A 17,559-nucleotide genomic window follows, 5' to 3' on the forward strand; every position below is an offset into this window, starting at 1 on the left:
CAACAGCTCTGCTACAGGTCAGTGGGGCAGAGGGGATTGCTGTGAGGCAATCTGCTAGTTAAGGAGTATTTCAACTGGGTTCATATAAACCGTACTGAGGGGGGACAGTTTTCTCAGATGTTCTGATCACCAAAGAAATGCATCTTTTGTGCACAGTGACAGATGATATTATTTTTCTGGATATTAAACGGTGTACATTTTGTAAGGAAGGGTGTGGTAGTCGAAGAAGGTTTAAGTGCAGTTTTCTTTGCCCCATCCACCATTGTCACCCTGGCTGATGGCCTGTGTCTGTGATTTCCCTTTTGAACCAACCATGTCTGATGCCTTCGGCCCAATGACCCGTGCTGTCTGTTCGGGGAGCGTGACACTGGCCCCAAGCTAAATCAGCCTTTTGTCTGTCCTCATAAGACAAGTCACCCTGCTTGGCAGAACACAGGACTCATGCTCAGGCAGAAGCTAAGCCCATTGAGAAACTGAGAGTGAGAGAGGCTCGAAGCAGGTGCTGCTGGAGGCGTGAGGTGGCAGTTTCTCATGCATTGCTGATTTCTGACAGACCATAAATCGAATTGCTTAGAAGGTGAAAAGGGACTGTTTGAAGGGGAATACTGTGAAAAAAAGCTCCTTCAATACAGCAAACCATCCATTCTCACGAAAGAAGAAAGGTGAACAGGAAATTAGGTATGTGAGCTGTGATCTGCAGATGCAGGTCCACCACAACCATCACATGACGTGAATTTCCTCTTGAAACATTGTGGTGTTGGCTGCACAGCGGGGCAGGGCCACACGAGCATTGAAGAACTGCTGCAGCAGGACGTGATGGCGCTCTGAGGACTAATACCATGCAGTCCACCATGAATTTCAATGGACTTCCACGCAAGGGCAGCCAAGAGAATTACATTCTGGATAATACTCTGAGGAAGAAATGTTCCCTTTGGTACCGACGTTCACTGAAGGGAAACAATGATCGACCCCATCACAACGCAGGCTCTCTGCCCAGAGTATGCAAGGTGAGACTGTAAATCAAGTGTGATACATAGCTGGATATAACGTGTAAACACACACACTTCTACAATTCAAAAACAATTTAAATCTTTTAAATTCTTTCGCACTGTAGGATCAACATCGTTCTCACGTTGAACAATCTCTTAAGTTTCCAGAGAGCTTTAGAACTTAAAGCTATAATATTGTTTTAAAGAGGAACTCTGCATTTCTTCTTTTGCAGCCCAATCAAACTCGCTCCAACTCACTGGTTGATTACTCTGACCCTCAGAGGTAAATATATCAAATCTGATGTGCAATTTATCTTACAGGTTTCACCTTTAACCTTACTACAATAATAATAATAATATATATATATATATATATATATATATATATATATATATATATATATATATATATAGTATTTTTGCTTTATTGAAGAGGAGGATTAAATACCTAACATATTTATTCTCTTGTTTTGCATTTCTCCTTTGCACAGGACCACAATTGTACTGGAAAAACAAGACAATGAAACATTTGGTTTTGAAATTCAGGTAATCACATTTGATACTCATTGAGATAAAGTAGCCTACACATCGATGTCTCTGCTTCTAGAATGTGTTGTATGCGCACTCTGTGCGTAAGAGGATCTTTTCATGAAAAAGTGTTGACAAATAGTCTTTTGTTGCAGACCTACGGCCTGCAGCTGAAGGACAGCTCTGCAGTGGAAATGTGCACGTTTGTGCGCAAAGTGCAGGAGGACAGCGCTGCTGAGAATGCTGGCCTGACCACAGGTGAACCGCCCACATCCTCTTTAAAAGGCCTGCACAGGCGTTCACATACAAAAACCTCAGACCTTATTGTATCTTTCTGGTGTACATATTGACAGATATGTCACTTCTCACCCATGTAAACGCCTACACGCACACACACACACACGCACGCACACACACACACACACACACACACACACACACACACACACACACACACACACACACACACACACACACACTGATGCACATGTACAGTGCAAAGTCATGTTGTCTTCTCTAATTGATTAGTTCCTATTTTTCTTTTGCATCCTCATTTATTGCAGGAGATATTATCGTCACCATCAATGGGGTCAGCATTGAAGGGTCATCTCATCAGCACATACTTGATCTCATAAGAGAATCCACCAACAGTCTAAAGTGAGTGATACAAATTGGTTGTGCAGCAAAGCACAACAGGAGATGAATATATACTGCACGTAAATAAAAACAGTTTGATAACATGTTCGCTGTTGAAAGTGTGTGTGATTATGTGTTGCTATGTAATTCCAGGATGGAGACTGTATGTGGGAATATAGTGAAGCAGATAGAGCTGGAGAAGAGGATGAACCTGCTTAAGGTGTGTGTCTCTTTGACCCTGCCCGTGTTTGTTGTTGACAAACTGCCCAGCTGGCAATAACGAAACAGCAAAACTGATTTAAAAAAACAAAAAAACGATCTTACTGGAAGTAAAACCCTGATGTTTTTTTTTTTTTTTGCTCGTACAGCAATCGCTGCGTGAGAAATTGGTGGAGCTGCAAGGCCTCACGCTACAGGAACAACGTCTCATGCGAGGTGAGAGGGTTTGTTCATCTGCCACACCGCAGCGCTTCCTTTCTCACCGCCTGTTTGTGATGTGAACTCCAGATGCATTAGGAGTTCCCCTGACAAATGAACACAGATGGTTCTGACGAAACTTCACGTTGCAAACTTCTCGTCATCCGTAGCTTTCTCTCACAGGGACTTTGTTGTGTTTTCAGGTAACTTGAACCTCTCAGCGGACCCATCAGCCATTCTGCGCTCCCCCACAGTGCGCTGTGGCCGGCGTTTCTCTAGTGACAGTAGTTACAGGAGCACGATGACAGATGACAGTGACCAGGCCAGCGTGTTTGGGGATCTGTGCTCTCCCAGCTCATGCAGTGCAGCCAGCACCGCAGAGGACGGCTGCTTCTTCTCCAGAGACTTCCCCTCACACGACAGCTCCTGCAGGTTTTCCTCGAGCTCCAGCCGACACCACCAATCCCTCAGCCACTGCAGCAGCTCCAGTTTGGCTGGCAGCAGCAGCTCCCTCTCTCCTTCCTGGGAGGAGACGAGGATGTCCTCCTTGTTTGGTACCCTGCCCCGTAAAAGCAGGAGGGCCAGTGTTCGCAAACACATCCTGAAGTTAATTCCTGGACTCCAGCGATCGGTTGAAGAGGAGGAGGTGGGAACCAACACTCAGTGACTTGTTGTTCACATGCTCCTATGGTGGCTACTTGATATCAAGGCTGAACATGCTCTTGTCGCAGAAGGAAATATACACTGTAATTAAGTGTTTCCCCACATTTAAGGTTGGGTTAAACCTTTAAAAGAAATCTGTTTTTGCCTTCATGGGAAACATAGAGATGACAGACATTTTGGGGCTCGGCATTTGTCAATGTCAAAGTTTACTCAAGAGGCTTCTGAGCCTTAAAACTGAGCCAGGCTCACTGCTTGGCTTAGACTAGTGGTAGCACAAAAGCATTCTGACAATATTCTGTTGTTGAAATGAATATATGCATACACGATTATAATGTAGATGAGATTATGTATCCCACTAGCTTGAATAAGAAACTGCATTAATCAGGATGTGTGAACTATCTAGAAGTGGTATTCACGTAGCACCGTGGATTTCCAAATGAGACTATGGCCTAAAACACATGACAACAATTTATCTTTCAGGTCAGACAGACATTTAAAGTAGTCTTCTCTGTCACGTTCAGGTGCTGAAAACCAAAACTAAAGCTCTACTCAGTATAGATATCCGCTCAGCTCATAACAGGATGTGGGCCCAAGGGGCCGGTGCTGCTTCACTGTTTTCATTTCCAACTTTATTTTGTTGTGTACAACTTTCGATGTTCGTTCAGAAACACTGAAACTGTTTCTTGTACATTCTGAATGTAATTAAATGTTTCAGTGGCAAGAAAATACAACTTTTAACAGAATGTCGTGTTTTATTTGTTGGTATCAAATCAAGAGAATCTGTATGCAAAAGGCTAAAAAAAAGAAAATCAAAAAGATAATAAACTTTAAGTCTTACAAACCCACTAGTGTTTTCCTTCATAAACCAGATACTAATGCACACTTTCAAAAGGAAAGTGTAACTTTAGTGTACTTTTAATTTGTGCATAACAGAGTGGGCTACATTGATGATGACGCTGGTATTGCACATGATTTACTCATACACAAAAAAAGAAATAAGCTAAACACTTGAAAATAGAAAACTCACACATTTCCTGTAATAAGTCTCACTTCTTTGGTTTCCTGCTGCTGCCGAGAGAGAGAGAGAGAGAGAGAGAGAGAGAGAGAGAGAGAGAGAGAGAGAGAGGCATTATCATTGTATGATAAATTAAACAGAGTTTTCCTGCTCTTGATGATTGCCATTCACGATGACACTGTTTATTTTCAAGCTGCAAAACCAGTAGAGAGATCGTTTAGAAAATCAGCACGTCTTTTCCACTTGTTTTGTGTTATGAAGCAGAATATGAAATGGTTCAATGGAAATGCCTCTTATAAAAAAAGTTTCTTCAGGAAAGGTTGTGTTGCATGCGGACAGCGTGGAGGAAGTATTAACATTCTGACAAAGAGTAAAAGTAGTATTTCAGCAGCAAAATATCTCCCATGACTGATTATCATTTTTTTTAAAAACTTTTACGCAGTTAGGTATATATCCAACCCCTCCGCATGGTTACAAGATAAATTTGAGGGTTGTGACGTGATGAAAATCCACAAATCTTTACTTGGAGCTTTCTCTAATTTTCGCTTCTTTTTTTAAAAATACTGGAGAGTTTAACATTTTTGTACATTGAACAGTGCTGATGTTATGTGTTTAAATATACTGTTATATCAGCATTTTAGGAGGTATTTATTTATGTGCACTTAAAACGGGGCTTAGCTTCATCACATGTGCAAGGTGAAACACTGTAAAGCAAACCTATAGGAGAATGTTAATCCAGACTCAAAAGGTTACAGAACGAAGGTGGTCACCCAACAAAGATTATCGAAGAATGAGTACAATCACTTCAATATGCAGATGCCAGAGTCACAAAGGGTCTTTGTTGGGGCCACAACAAAAAAACCCTGTTTACCATGCACACAGACTTACATGGTACTAGCACTAGAGAGCACACTAGAGAGCTTGACCTTGCGCTGCTCACTGAAATGCAGGATGGATTCCTTCTTCACTCTTTCACAAAGTAGGACAAGAAGTTCTTCTGGTAACATGGAAGCTTGGAACGGTGGAAACGCTCAAATCTTTATTTGAGAACTAGTCAAGCAAAAAACAGCAAAGAGCATTGAAGCTGGACTATTTTCGCTATCATAAAGGAAAGAAAACCAGAGTGATGGAGGTGGAGACACGCACAATGCCTCCAAAGGCCCCGAGGCTCACAGTAGAAAAAGATGCACTCCCATCCCAAGTACTGGAGATCATTGGAGGAATCACTTTTGAGGCCCTCCAGAGCCTGGAGGATCCTGAAGAAAGAGACGTGTGGTCAATGGAGGAGGGAGATGACTCTGTGTTCTACAGTGACGAGGACCGAGCTCATCAGGACATAAAAGCAAACACATCTTGTGGGTTTGGTGCTATCGACGGCGAGCTTCTTGTCAACAGTGTGGCAGCTGATGAGGATGATACGGGGGATGAATGCACCATGGACGAAGACATCGCAGAGTTGGAGACGGAAGTGACTCAGAAGGTCATTCTGAGTGAGAAAGAAGAGAATCGACAAGAGCTCCAGAAATCAAAAGCTGTACCCATGGATCAGTCAGATCCTGCAGAACCAGGAGCACCGTCTAGTCTAACTGCAGAGAAGCCAGCGAGCACCTGTGCAGAATCTCTAACCTGCACCATTACAGACATGCAAACGCAGCAAAACATACTAGCAGAAAAAGGTGAGAGGAATTTAGCATTATTGTGTCGTAAAGAATTGTTTGAAAGGAAGGTTTTTGTTTACAGAATGCAACACAGATTCTCCTTTCCTCTTATTTTTTTCAGCAAATCTACCGGTTGAAAAAATACAAGTGAAGCCAAACAGTGAACCCTTTTATGAAACCAACGAGGAGCGTTGTACAAGACCGAGCAGGGAGGCAGACGTCCCAGAGCAGAATTATAGTGCTCAACTCCAGATGTCCGGTGGCAGGCCGCTTCAAGTGGAGCTGGAGGAGGACCACACCTCCAATGTCTCTGTGGGGTTTCATCAAAACTCCAGTTCAGGCTACTCCACTTTGCCTCGGCCAAAGAAATCCTCCAACCACCTCTCTTCCTCCAAATACGACACCGCGTCCTTCCGCAAGATCCGCAGAGGCAACACCCGCCAGAAGATAGAGGACTTTGAGTACATGATCAGGAATTTATAAGATGATGGTTTTAAGCTCTTTTAAGAACAATGTAAACTGCTGCACATGATCCATAACAAAACTGACTGCATATCTATACCACGTGGTACACAATTTACATATTTATTTGTTCTAAAATGTGTACGTATTGAAAATAGGATGAAACTCTCCAGGTCACACAAGATTTCCAAATAGAGTGCCATTTATATCTGTTGTATAGTATCTGACGGGAGCGCAATGCCTAACACACTGATGGTTTTTAGGATGAAAACATCTTGTTATGTAAGGCAGGTATTTGAGCAGCAGATTACATAAATAAGACGCACAGGGCTTTATAATCCTACTAATAACTAAGATGTTGTTTGGTATCTTAACCTCTAGTATTAAGGTAAGCATTTGAGTGATTACATCAACCTACATACTTACATGTCCTAAAGACCGGTGGATAAAAATAAAGTGATACATGCCATTAAATCCTTATTGCCATCATTTTATTTGTAGTTTCTTAATCAAATCCATTCTATCAGTATGTGGTAAAGGAGTCAAAAAATTATGAACTCACAGCACAGGTTTATTGCATGTTTGGAACAACACTTCCCTCTAGTGACAAGAAGAAATTCATACAAAAAGGGACAGTAAAAAAAGAAAAGACAAAAAAAGAAACACCTACACCTAAATAATGCTTAAAATCATAGAAGCAGCTGTTTCAACCATCATCAAACATAAAAAAAAATGACATCTACAAAAGAAGATGTCTCACAGGAAATAAGTGATACGTTTAATACTAATACATTCTACACAACAGCCAAGTAAACTCATTATTCAATCCCAGCAGAGCAAACACAAAAAGAAAATCACTTTATTCATCTCAAATATAAGAGTCACTGTTTTATCTTTGGCAGTGAGATGATATGTTGCGCTCAAAATGGAGTATTCTTCCACAGACAGTCATCCGAATCCTTTCAGCAAACTCTGGTCCACATCTTCCTGAACGGAGAGAAGATGCTCTCTTTCCTCTGGTACAAGTGTTCAAAACTCAAGGTCAGTCCATAATCAAAAAGAAATTAGAAACATTGCACATCCCCACACATGTTACTGCCACTAAAGCGCTTCACACCGCCTCTCGACAGCCGTGTGTTGGGTTTGGACCACAGGCTGGGCTGTCGTGTGAGGCCTCTCTCTTGATCTCCGTAGTGGATGCTTGACACATATCAGCCTCATCACTGAGTGTGGTATTTTGTGAATTGCCACTTTTGGAAGGCGTTTCTGGTTTCACATGGATTCAGGTGAAGAGTGTCATCTTGAGGCCCCGCCTCCAGGCACATGCGGTTGGACATAAACTCTGCCTGGAGGTGCTCCTCCTTCACAAAGACAAAACAGGAGACATGATTTACGGGCAACGCTTTAGCCTCTAAAACTGACGGAAACATTTTGAAGCAAGGCCAGCCCTCTTGTTTTAAATACAGAGACTCAGAAACAAAGACAGCAGACAAAACAAAACGGCACACCCAAAGCCAACCTACCAGAGCGGAGTCGGATGATTTGTGGAACCAGCGATGTTCAGGCTTGGCGTTGTCACATAATTGTAAAGCAAAGCCGCTGCCATTGCCGTGGGGTGCGACACATAGATCTTCCTGGCGAAGATGTCTCATCCAGGTGTAATTAAAGTGCTGACTCTGAATACCAGAGAGAGAAAGAAAGAAAGAGAAGAGAGTGACAGGATGTAATTATGCTCCATGAAGACTGAAAGATGTTGAAGGATGGGTCAGTGGCTGCTTTGAATCCAAAAGGACCACATTTGGAAATGCTTGGTCTCGTCCCAGACTCCACCATTGTTTATCTCGGCTTGGGTCCCGCCCTGGACTCTGATTGACCGGATTTAGATTTGTTTACTGGAAATCTGAATGTTTTCTTCGCAAAACAATAAACATTAGCTATTTTCTTTTTACAGTCAAATAATCAGTGAAATAAAATGAAGACACCTACCTGCCTGCTGAGGTCACACGTGTCAAACGACAGAGAGCCTTTCTGCAGAGTGAGGCATTTTCTTAAGCCGCGGTTAAAGACCTACAAGGAAGAATTAGATGAGAACAAAGTTAAACAACAGCACGGCAAACATGTGTTTACTTTTTTTAGAGTTACGCATGACAACGGGTCTCTGTTTAAATTGTCAGCAGTGATGACAATAGCTTAATGGAGGGAGGCGATGGGAAGAGATGTTTGGAGGGAAATGTAAACAACGTTTATTCAACTACATACCAGGCCCTCAGCTTGGACTAAGGGAGGCTTCATATCTGGATACACGTTATCCAGGTACCACTGAAAGCTCTTGCATTTGAGCTTCTTCCTCAGCTCAATCTGCTCGGTGAGGTTGCCGATGTTAATGGACTTTTTATCTCGCAGGTGGTGGTAGCCATGGCCGTAGAAAAGGTCCTTGTACTCATCCAGCCAGACCTCTGCCACCCTCGCCAGGTTACGCTCCACTGTTTTCTGCCTGTCTTTGGGGAACTTGTAAGGATTCTGTCCTCGGAAGATGTGTCCCACTCGAGAGCAGGGGATAATCTCGATTTCCCCTCCACACATCCAGATCTGCACAAATGGCAACACGTAGGATAAAGAGTCATGTAGGAGAACTTCTGAGGCGTTCACAAACACCCACAATACTCATGTATGAATTCCATGAGTGATTTACCTTAAATGAAATCTCCATGTTCTCCCCACCCCACACATCCAGGCCTGGATCATAAGCACCAAGCTCATAGAAGTATTTTTTGTCGATGGAGAAAAGGCCTCCAGCCATAACTGGACATCTGTAAGATACGAATAAATAAAAGATGCAGTAGAAATAATAATACCATAAGGATATAGAATATAATAATTGACGTTTCGGTACCTGATGGGATCGGAGACGGTCATGTTATTCTTCCTAATATACTCATCTGGTAATGCACTCCAGCCAAAAACCAAAGGCCATTTGAAAACACCTCTTTGGAAGTTGTCAACCAGCAAATAACTAGAAAGAGGAAAGAGCCAGGGCAAAAAAAATCTAACGTCAAAAATGACTTCCACATTACTTAAGAAAACATGATGACGTCACGTATATGGCTTGTCAAATATAGACAGTGTTGAGTCACCTCATGTCCTTATCACTGATGACTTCAATAACCGGACAAGGCACCTTCTTGCGGTCCAGATAGACTCTCTCCAGCAGCGGCTCCAGCCAGCCCACGTTACATTCAATGTGGGAGTCGAGGAAGGTAAGAACCTCACCTACAGAACGTTGAAAGGAAACAAGCATCCTGCTGCAGTTAAATAACCACGTGTGTATTTTAACAGTGAAACCCTTGAGAGGGAGTCGTTTATACAAGTAAGTAAATATGCATGCAACTCGGTTTGCCTTTCAAATGACATTGCTCTCACGTTTAAGTACTGCATTTGTTACAAGACTACTAGCATGAACTTTCACACTTTTGTGTTATTTAATGGACGCATCGACTAAAATGTGTCTAGTGGTGCAAAATGTGGTAGCACCAAATTAGCAAGCTTTGCAACCGTGTTAAAAGTATATTTACAATTTGAAACCACCCACCCACCCACACACCCCCACCCACACACCCCCACCCCCACCCCCACACACCCACCCCCACCCCCACCCCCACACACTACATTGAAGACATTTATGATAGCAGTGGTTACCTTTGGCTACAGCCGCTCCAGCCAGCCTGGCCCTGATGAGGCCTTGCCGCTCCTTTAGGCGAATGATTCGCACTTTGGGAAACTGGAACATGTATGTATCTAGCTTCTCTTTCAGATAGTCTGCCATGAGAAAAATATTGCATATGATTTAACAACACTTGCAGCAAACAAAAGTGCTTAAAGCTTGAACAGATGACATACAGCACTTAAAATGTAAACATCTAATTAGATCCATCTTTAATAACAGTTGGGGACTATTTTCTACTCCAATATACTTTAACTGACATATTTCATATTGAAATGTTAATTGCTACATTTAACTAAAAAGCTCAGACTATAATCATGTGCGTTACATTGCGCTCGATTCATAAACTGAACTCAGCTTTAGAAACATCATTAGTTTGTCCTCCGGAGAGCACTGTCAGGTTTATCATCAACTCTAAAAATGTTTCGCTCCGTAGATATCTTGTATCTTTAATAACCACACATCTGGGAGTACTGAAAAAATGTGTGTTTGTATTATTTTATTAAGTCAATCAAAACTAAATAAAACCATCACCTAACTCTTCCCAAATTATGTGATTTGTTTTGATTTTGGTGGACAGGTCTGCATTCTCAAAATAAGAAATTGGTGTAATAATGTGGATAAAAATTACCTTTGATTTACCTTTTGATTGAATTTTTTTACTTTCAAATATTGGTTTTGACTCTGGATAGAAAAAAAGTCCAGTTTCAACTAGGCTCTAGGGTTAAAAAAGACTTGACCAAAGGTAAATGCATATACAAAATAAAAATAAGAACGCAATTAAGAGAATTAAGACTTACAGTCACTGCAAGAAAGGTTGATATAGTCAGCAGAATGAAGTCTAATTATTAGACAAATAACTATTACTATATATTAGTTTGCCGAAAAAAAAACATTAGGCTAAAACAAGCAATTGTATCAAGTCTAGTGCAACACTGTACATAAGACCAGTAAATATCATACTTATTGGGCATACTGTGCACTGCACAACCCTATAGCCTCGTTGAAACTGGACTTTTTTTCTTTCCAGTCAAAACCAATATTTGAAAGTAAAAAAATTCAATCAAAAGGTAATTTTTGTCCACATTATTACACAAATTTCTTATTTTGAGAATGCAGACCTGTGTCATTATCAGTTTCCCGGTGCTTTAGCGGCTGCAGTTGTAAAATATTGTGGACCCGTGAAGACCCATTGGAAGTAGCATGCTCTACCTGTGAAGACCCATTGGAAGTAGCATGCTCTACCTGTGAAGACCCATTGGAAGTAGCATGCTCTACCTGTAAAGACCCATTGGAAGTAGCATGCTCTACCTGTGAAGACCCATTGGAAGTAGCATGCTCTACCTGTGAAGACCCATTGGAAGTAGCATGCTCTACCTGTGAAGACCCATTGGAAGTAGAATGCTCTACCTGTGAAGACCCATTGGAAGTAGCATGCTCTACCTGTAAAGACCCATTAGAAGTAGCATGCTCTACCTGTGAAGACCCATTGGAAGTAGCATGCTCTACCTGTGAAGACCCATTGGAAGTAGCATGTTCTACCTGTAAAGACCCATTGGAAGTAGCATGCTCTACCTGTGAAGACCCATTGGAAGTAGCATGCTCTACCTGTGAAGACCCATTGGAAGTAGCATGCTCTACCTGTGAAGACCCATTGGAAGTAGCATGTTCTACCTGTAAAGACCCATTGGAAGTAGCATGCTCTACCTGTGAAGACCCATTGGAAGTAGCATGCTCTACCTGTAAAGACCCATTGGAAGTAGCATGCTCTACTCGTGAAGACCCATTACCTTTGGTGCTGAAATCATCCACCAGAATGATCTCTGTGAGGAGGTGTGGTGGAGATCTGTTGAGCACACTGTGCACAGAGCGGAGGAGCGTGGACCAAACTTCATCCACGAAACAGAAAATCACACTGGTGGACGGCAAGTTATCGTGGACCAGATGCTGTGGACACCTAAAAAAAAAAAAAAAACAACAACAAAAATTAAAATCAGCAAAAACAATTCAGCTTGGCAGTGAAAGCACTGTGAGAGGTAAAATGTGCAATGAAGACTCACATCTCAGGCCTGGTGTCTGGGACGGCACGGTCCACTGGAATCTTGTCGCTCAGGAAGACATTGAAGTGCCCTTCGTTCCATCTCTTCCTCACCTCTAAGTCTTCATTACTGGCGACAAGGGCTGCCTGACCGAACTGGCCCATTGCGTTGGCGTCTCTGGGAACTATAGTCATATCCAGGGAAAGCACTTTGTGGACACTTGGTTTTCTGACCGCAGTGACATGTTTATCCTTGGAGTCCTCTCCTGCTCGGAGCTTAATTGTAGGTATCAGGGTTTCCTTCGCTGCCTTCAGGTCACTCTTGGCGATCGTCTTAACGTGTTTCTCCTCTGTTTTATGGTCTACCACCTTTCCTTTTACATCCTTCTTTGGCAATTTAGTTGTTGTCTTAACAGGGTGTGCCTGCAAACTCACCTCTGTTCCAGTCTCGGCCTTAGGTTCAGAATTAACGGGTCCCTTCTTTCCATGTTTGTTTTCCTGAACACCAGGCGGCACTTGGGATATATTAGGCACTACCACAGGTAACGTCCCTCTACTCATCTCTGTTTTCATCCCATTCAGATCCAAGTCGACTGCTTTCTTCCTTGCAGGAACATCCTGCTTCGGTGTGACATTGCGGTGTCCTTCTTTATGTTCAAAAGCAACATGCTTGGGTTGGTCAGCCTTGGGAAGATGATCTCCTTGGTGACTCTGTCTCTGCCCTCCATGTCTGTAGACATGAGCCAGTTTGATGCTTGAACTGAGTGGTGCTTTCCCAGCACGTGTAACAGCGAGGTCCACCCTCTGAACCGGGTTCTTAAACCCCTGTTTCACCAACTGTGTCCCCCGCTGCTGTTTTGAAATCTCCCGGTCTCTTATAACTCGCTCCTTCAGCAGCTGACTGTTCACATCGTCCATTGAAATGCGAAGTGCTGCCATGTCCAGCAGCAGCCAAATGACAGAGGCGATAAACACGAACGCGAGAACCCTCCCACTTCCCCTTAAGTATCTCCTAATCTTCATCATTGTCGGTATGTATATATATATATATATATATATATATATATATATAAAAAAAATTAAAAAAGGACTTACACGTGAAAATACAGAAGTAAAATGTCAAAGTATCATACTGTGTGGTTCACTTCTAAGCTGCAGGCAAAGTTTCCTTTTCTTTGGAGCTGTTATCTGCCTGCGTGGCATGCTAGAAATACCACACGGAGTAGCAGCTGGAGTCGGTGTTGTCAGTCGCGAATACCGCAGCGCCTGACACGCATAACCGAGCCCAACACAAAGGTACAGCGTTCTGGGTTTCACCCACACCGTCGCGCTCGGGTCACCTCCAACCGCAGCGGAACCGTGAGCGGGTAAGGTTTTTTTTTTAAGTAAAAAAAAAAAAGAAGAAAGAAAAAGAAGTCTTCGTCACTCACAGAAACTTTGCTGAAGTTGTCGGCTTCGTCGCTGAACCTCCACGCCACAACTTTGACTGACACCGTTTTTTTGGTGTTTTTTTTGTATGAGGACGTAACGACCAACTTCCACTCTGTCAGTAAACTGTGATTGGACAGATTGGCAGGAACGTGTCGGCCTACTGCACGCAGCGAACAGCAAGCGAGCCAGAGAGAGCGAGAGCGGCGCCGGAAGTGTTTATAGCCTTCAAAATAAAGCGTTCAACGTGCAGACGGAAATAGCTTTTCTAGGGGACACTAAAAAGGAAACGACTGGGGCATGTTTGTTTACCCACCAAAAAGATAAATAGATGACTCATTTTCCAATACTACTTCGGGGTAAGATAGCGGACTTCAATAATTAGTCTAAAACATGCCAATAAAAGTGTCAGCCATGCTTTACAATTCACGTTTAATTTTCTCATTTTACTGCCCAAAGTGTTGTCTTGTCTTGCCACTATACATTTTGTTGGCACTTTCCATAATTCTCTCGGACTTCACATGCACATTTTCCTTATATCAGTACAGAATTGTCAAGTCAACTCAATAGAGTTGGAGGATTCTGAACCCAGGCATCATCCATGTTGTTTTTTTTAAAATCATAAATCATTCGGCTAATGACATGGTTGAAAAGTTAGCAAACAAATGGACCTTGAGTTAAAACGGCTGTTTCCAAGGCCTGAAAGGTCAATGTGTAGGATATGGGCATAAATTACAGTGTTGACATTAAGTGTTCCAGTGACCGTTAGCCCAGTCTGTCCTGTTTTGTACTTTGAGAGGCAACATGTAGTCACTGTAGGGGCCATATAATTAGAAAGGCTCCGGGATTGTCAATTAAATTGCAAGTTGCAGGTACGTTAGGTTTGTGTGTTTTGATGGTGTGTGCATTTTGATGCTGTGTGCATTTTGACGGTTTGTTCATTGGATTAAATTCAATACAATTTAAAGTGGCAGAAAAGACCCAGCTGCCGGGAGGAGAGCTGGCGCAACTCTGGAAGACTTTTAGTTAGCAGTCAGCTCAAATTCAGCAAGCAGTGAAAACCCCAGCATCTGGATCTCATCCAGGGTCAGCTGACTGGGCGTCCATCACACTGAGCACATCTGGCTACTGAGCTGGCCTTCTGGTTATAGGGACCACAAGACGAAGGTGCGGGTCGTTTCTCGTTTCTGATACTCTGGATTTAAACCAATAAACCATCCCCGGTTAGTGGCACCAACACACAGATGGCTAATATAAACTATAGTGCCAGCATATACAACATTACAATATGTTATTTTGACTGGTTTCTGCAGTTTGGTTATATTCTTTTCTTGTCCTGCTGCTAGTTAGTAGTTGGCTTTTTAAAAACTTTTTTTATAACTGATTACTGTAAATATATTGTATGGTACTAGCAGTGGAGTGCTGTCCCCTATTTGGAGCATCTGGCTAGACTTTACATGTTGCTCCTTTAAATCAACATGAATGACAAGTCAAGGAAAGTTGAACCACCCATATTTGCACTGGTAACTGAACTAATGTGGTGAAAAGCTCTAGAAAAAAACAACTGGGAACAGAACTTTATTCTGTGGGTCTTAACCGGAAGTGATTTCTTAAAGTTGTATAGTTTAACATTTACGTTATCAAAAAGTATACAGACTAGCCAATTGTGTCGGCGTCAACCTGCAAGCTACTTCATGGCGAATGCCCAGAAACGGTGACGTCATCGTGTGTCGCGGAGCAGGATTTCAAACAAGTTAGACCTGCAGGCCCAACATTGAAGGCGCCGCACCTTAAAAGGTGTATAACTTGAGGAACGCGGTGATTGGTAAGCAGGCGTTGTGTGCTGTCAGAAATATTGTCAGAGCTAATATTACTCAGTGCAGGTGAGTTATTATTTGATCCACATCCAAACACGTGTAAGCTAACGGCCTCAGACTTGCCACACTTATTATATTATTGGCTTTATTTAAAATGCAGCTGCTATTTTCATCCTATAATCCATGCTAAACTTCAGGCTGAAGTTATTGATCATTTTAATCCAGGGAATGCCAATAATGATATTTGACATCACTATATGTCAGCTCGTTGTGATGTATTTCTTTTTATATATTATTATATGACTCTCTATGTTTGAGCAACAACTTGATACATTTAATGTGAAGGTCTGATGAAAAATCTACCCCCCTCACCATACTCAACAGCACTGTGTCTGTGGTGGAGACCTTCAGGTTTCTGGGATCCACAATCTCCCAGGACCTGAAGTGGGCCTCCAACATCAACACCATACGGAAAAAGGCCCAGCAGAGGTTGTACTTCCTGCGCCAGCTCAGGAAGTACAACCTGCCTCAGGAGCTGCTGATCCTGTTCTACTCCGCCATCATCCAGTCTGTTCTCTGTTCTTCCATCACTGTGTGGTTCGGATCGGCCACCAAACAGGACAGAGACAGACTACAACGCATAGTCAGGTCTGCTGAGAGAACTATTGGTTCCAGTCATATCCAGGGAAAGCACTTTGTGGACACTTGGTTTTCTGACCGCAGTGACATGTTTATCCTTGGAGTCCTCTCCTGCTCGGAGCTTGATTGTAGGTATCAGGGTTTCCTTCGCTGCCTTCAGGTCACTCTTGGCGATCGTCTTAACGTGTTTCTCCTCTGTTTTATGGTCTACCACCTTTCCTTTTACATCCTTCTTTGGCAATTTAGTTGTTGTCTTAACAGGGTGTGCCTGCAAACTCACCTCTGTTCCAGTCTCGGCCTTAGGTTCAGAATTAACGGGTCCCTTCTTTCCATGTTTGTTTTCCTGAACACCAGGCGGCACTTGGGATATATTAGGCACTACCACAGGTAACGTCCCTCTACTCATCTCTGTTTTCATCCCATTCAGATCCAAGTCGACTGCTTTCTTCCTTGCAGGAACATCCTGCTTCGGTGTGACATTGCGGTGTCCTTCTTTATGTTCAAAAGCAACATGCTTGGGTTGGTCAGCCTTGGGAAGATGATCTCCTTGGTGACTCTGTCTCTGCCCTCCATGTCTGTAGACATGAGCCAGTTTGATGCTTGAACTGAGTGGTGCTTTACCAGCACGTGTAACAGCGAGGTCCACCCTCTGAACCGGGTTCTTAAACCCCTGTTTCACCAACTGTGTCCCCCGCTGCTGTTTTGAAATCTCCCGGTCTCTTATAACTCGCTCCTTCAGCAGCTGACTGTTCACATCGTCCATTGAAATGCGAAGTGCTGCCATGTCCAGCAGCAGCCAAATGACAGAGGCGAGAACTATTGGTTCCAGCCTGCCCTCCATCCTGGACTTGTACACCTCCAGAGTCAGGAAGCGGGCTGGAAAGATCACTACAGACCTTCACACCCTGGACACAAGCTGTTCCAACTCCTTCCCTCTGGTAGGCGCTACAGAGCACTGTACGCCAAAACCACCAGACACCGGAACAGCTTCTTCCCTCTGGCCGTCACTCTGTTGAACAATTAATCACCTCCATCTGCACTACTTGCACTACTTGCACTATCACCACTTTCTGCACTACATCCCCATTTCACTGTTGTTGTTGTTGTTGTTGTTGTTGTTTATATTGTACATACATGTTGCTATTGTTGTCTTTAATGTTTCTATATTTATCCTGTTATTTGTAATTGTAATTTAAATATGTTGTACGATGAGAGCGTACGTGTAACCGGAGTCAAATTCCATATATATGCACACGTACATGGCCAATAAAGATGATTCTAATTCTGATTCTGATTCTGATTCTGAATAGAAGCTGGAAGTAAAAAAAACGACAATCAGTTATCAAAACAATTTCTGTTGATCGACTAATCGATAAATCGGCTTATCGTTGTAGCTCTAATTTATTTCCCTTTAAGATTATGTTCCAGTATTCAGAGCTGTCAGTCAGTTTGACAGTGATTTTGACCTTTTAACGATATAAAACAAAACAAACAAACTCCACAGTCTTCATATTTTCTGGTTTGGTGATGGGGAATCCAACAATACCT

General features: G+C 42.7%; 4 protein-coding genes across 4 annotated transcripts; 2 read left to right on the top strand and 2 right to left on the bottom strand.

Annotated features, from left to right (window-relative positions):
* The first annotated feature begins 591 nt into the window (after positions 1–591).
* cytip (cytohesin 1 interacting protein) lies at positions 592–4,022 on the top strand. Its single transcript, XM_034561524.1, has 8 exons — positions 592–1,007; positions 1,223–1,272; positions 1,481–1,535; positions 1,673–1,775; positions 2,081–2,174; positions 2,307–2,373; positions 2,522–2,588; positions 2,774–4,022. Exons 1-8 carry the CDS (start codon positions 840–842, stop codon positions 3,235–3,237), a joined length of 1,068 nt encoding a protein of 355 aa, XP_034417415.1. The 5' UTR covers positions 592–839; the 3' UTR covers positions 3,238–4,022.
* Positions 4,023–5,395: 1,373 nt separating this feature from the next.
* LOC117750582 lies at positions 5,396–6,593 on the top strand. The gene is made up of 2 exons (XM_034561847.1): positions 5,396–5,924; positions 6,028–6,593. Exons 1-2 carry the CDS (start codon positions 5,396–5,398, stop codon positions 6,387–6,389), a joined length of 891 nt encoding a protein of 296 aa, XP_034417738.1. The 3' UTR covers positions 6,390–6,593.
* Positions 6,594–6,842: 249 nt separating this feature from the next.
* Positions 6,843–13,705, bottom strand: LOC117750727 (polypeptide N-acetylgalactosaminyltransferase 5). The gene is made up of 10 exons (XM_034562050.1): positions 12,150–13,705; positions 11,880–12,046; positions 10,065–10,184; positions 9,503–9,638; positions 9,262–9,381; positions 9,061–9,178; positions 8,628–8,957; positions 8,355–8,435; positions 7,892–8,044; positions 6,843–7,729 (listed from the first exon to the last, which is right to left on the bottom strand). The coding sequence occupies exons 1-10, from the start codon at positions 13,151–13,153 to the stop codon at positions 7,589–7,591; spliced, it is 2,370 nt and encodes a 789-aa protein (XP_034417941.1). The 5' UTR covers positions 13,154–13,705; the 3' UTR covers positions 6,843–7,588.
* Positions 13,706–14,642: 937 nt separating this feature from the next.
* Positions 14,643–16,873, bottom strand: LOC117750583. Its single transcript, XM_034561848.1, has 2 exons — positions 16,091–16,873; positions 14,643–14,696 (listed from the first exon to the last, which is right to left on the bottom strand). Exons 1-2 carry the CDS (start codon positions 16,850–16,852, stop codon positions 14,643–14,645), a joined length of 816 nt encoding a protein of 271 aa, XP_034417739.1. The 5' UTR covers positions 16,853–16,873.
* Positions 16,874–17,559: the final 686 nt, after the last annotated feature.

Source organism: Cyclopterus lumpus, chromosome 21 (assembly GCF_009769545.1).
Source record: "Cyclopterus lumpus isolate fCycLum1 chromosome 21, fCycLum1.pri, whole genome shotgun sequence".
NCBI lineage: Eukaryota > Metazoa > Chordata > Actinopteri > Perciformes > Cyclopteridae > Cyclopterus > Cyclopterus lumpus.

Bases quoted from the DNA above. Each gene is read 5' to 3' on its own strand.
- LOC117750583 (XM_034561848.1), bottom strand. From the start codon at position 16,852: ATGGAGGGCAGGCTGGAACCAATAGTTCTCGCCTCTGTCATTTGGCTG. The intron at 14,697-16,090 runs GTCAGAAAACCA...CCCTATAACCAG, and splicing joins AGGATAAACATGTCACTGCG to AAGGCCAGCTCAGTAGCCAG.
- LOC117750582 (XM_034561847.1), top strand. From the start codon at position 5,396: ATGCCTCCAAAGGCCCCGAGGCTCACAGTAGAAAAAGATGCACTCCCA. The intron at 5,925-6,027 runs GTGAGAGGAATT...TATTTTTTTCAG, and splicing joins AAACATACTAGCAGAAAAAG to CAAATCTACCGGTTGAAAAA.
- LOC117750727 (XM_034562050.1), bottom strand. From the start codon at position 13,153: ATGATGAAGATTAGGAGATACTTAAGGGGAAGTGGGAGGGTTCTCGCG. The intron at 8,045-8,354 runs GTAGGTGTCTTC...TCTGGTATTCAG, and splicing joins CGTGTGACCTCAGCAGGCAG to AGTCAGCACTTTAATTACAC. The intron at 7,730-7,891 runs GTAGGTTGGCTT...GTCTTTGTGAAG, and splicing joins AATCATCCGACTCCGCTCTG to GAGGAGCACCTCCAGGCAGA.
- cytip (XM_034561524.1), top strand. From the start codon at position 840: ATGCAGTCCACCATGAATTTCAATGGACTTCCACGCAAGGGCAGCCAA. The intron at 1,008-1,222 runs GTGAGACTGTAA...CTTCTTTTGCAG, and splicing joins CTCTGCCCAGAGTATGCAAG to CCCAATCAAACTCGCTCCAA. The intron at 1,536-1,672 runs GTAATCACATTT...CTTTTGTTGCAG, and splicing joins CATTTGGTTTTGAAATTCAG to ACCTACGGCCTGCAGCTGAA.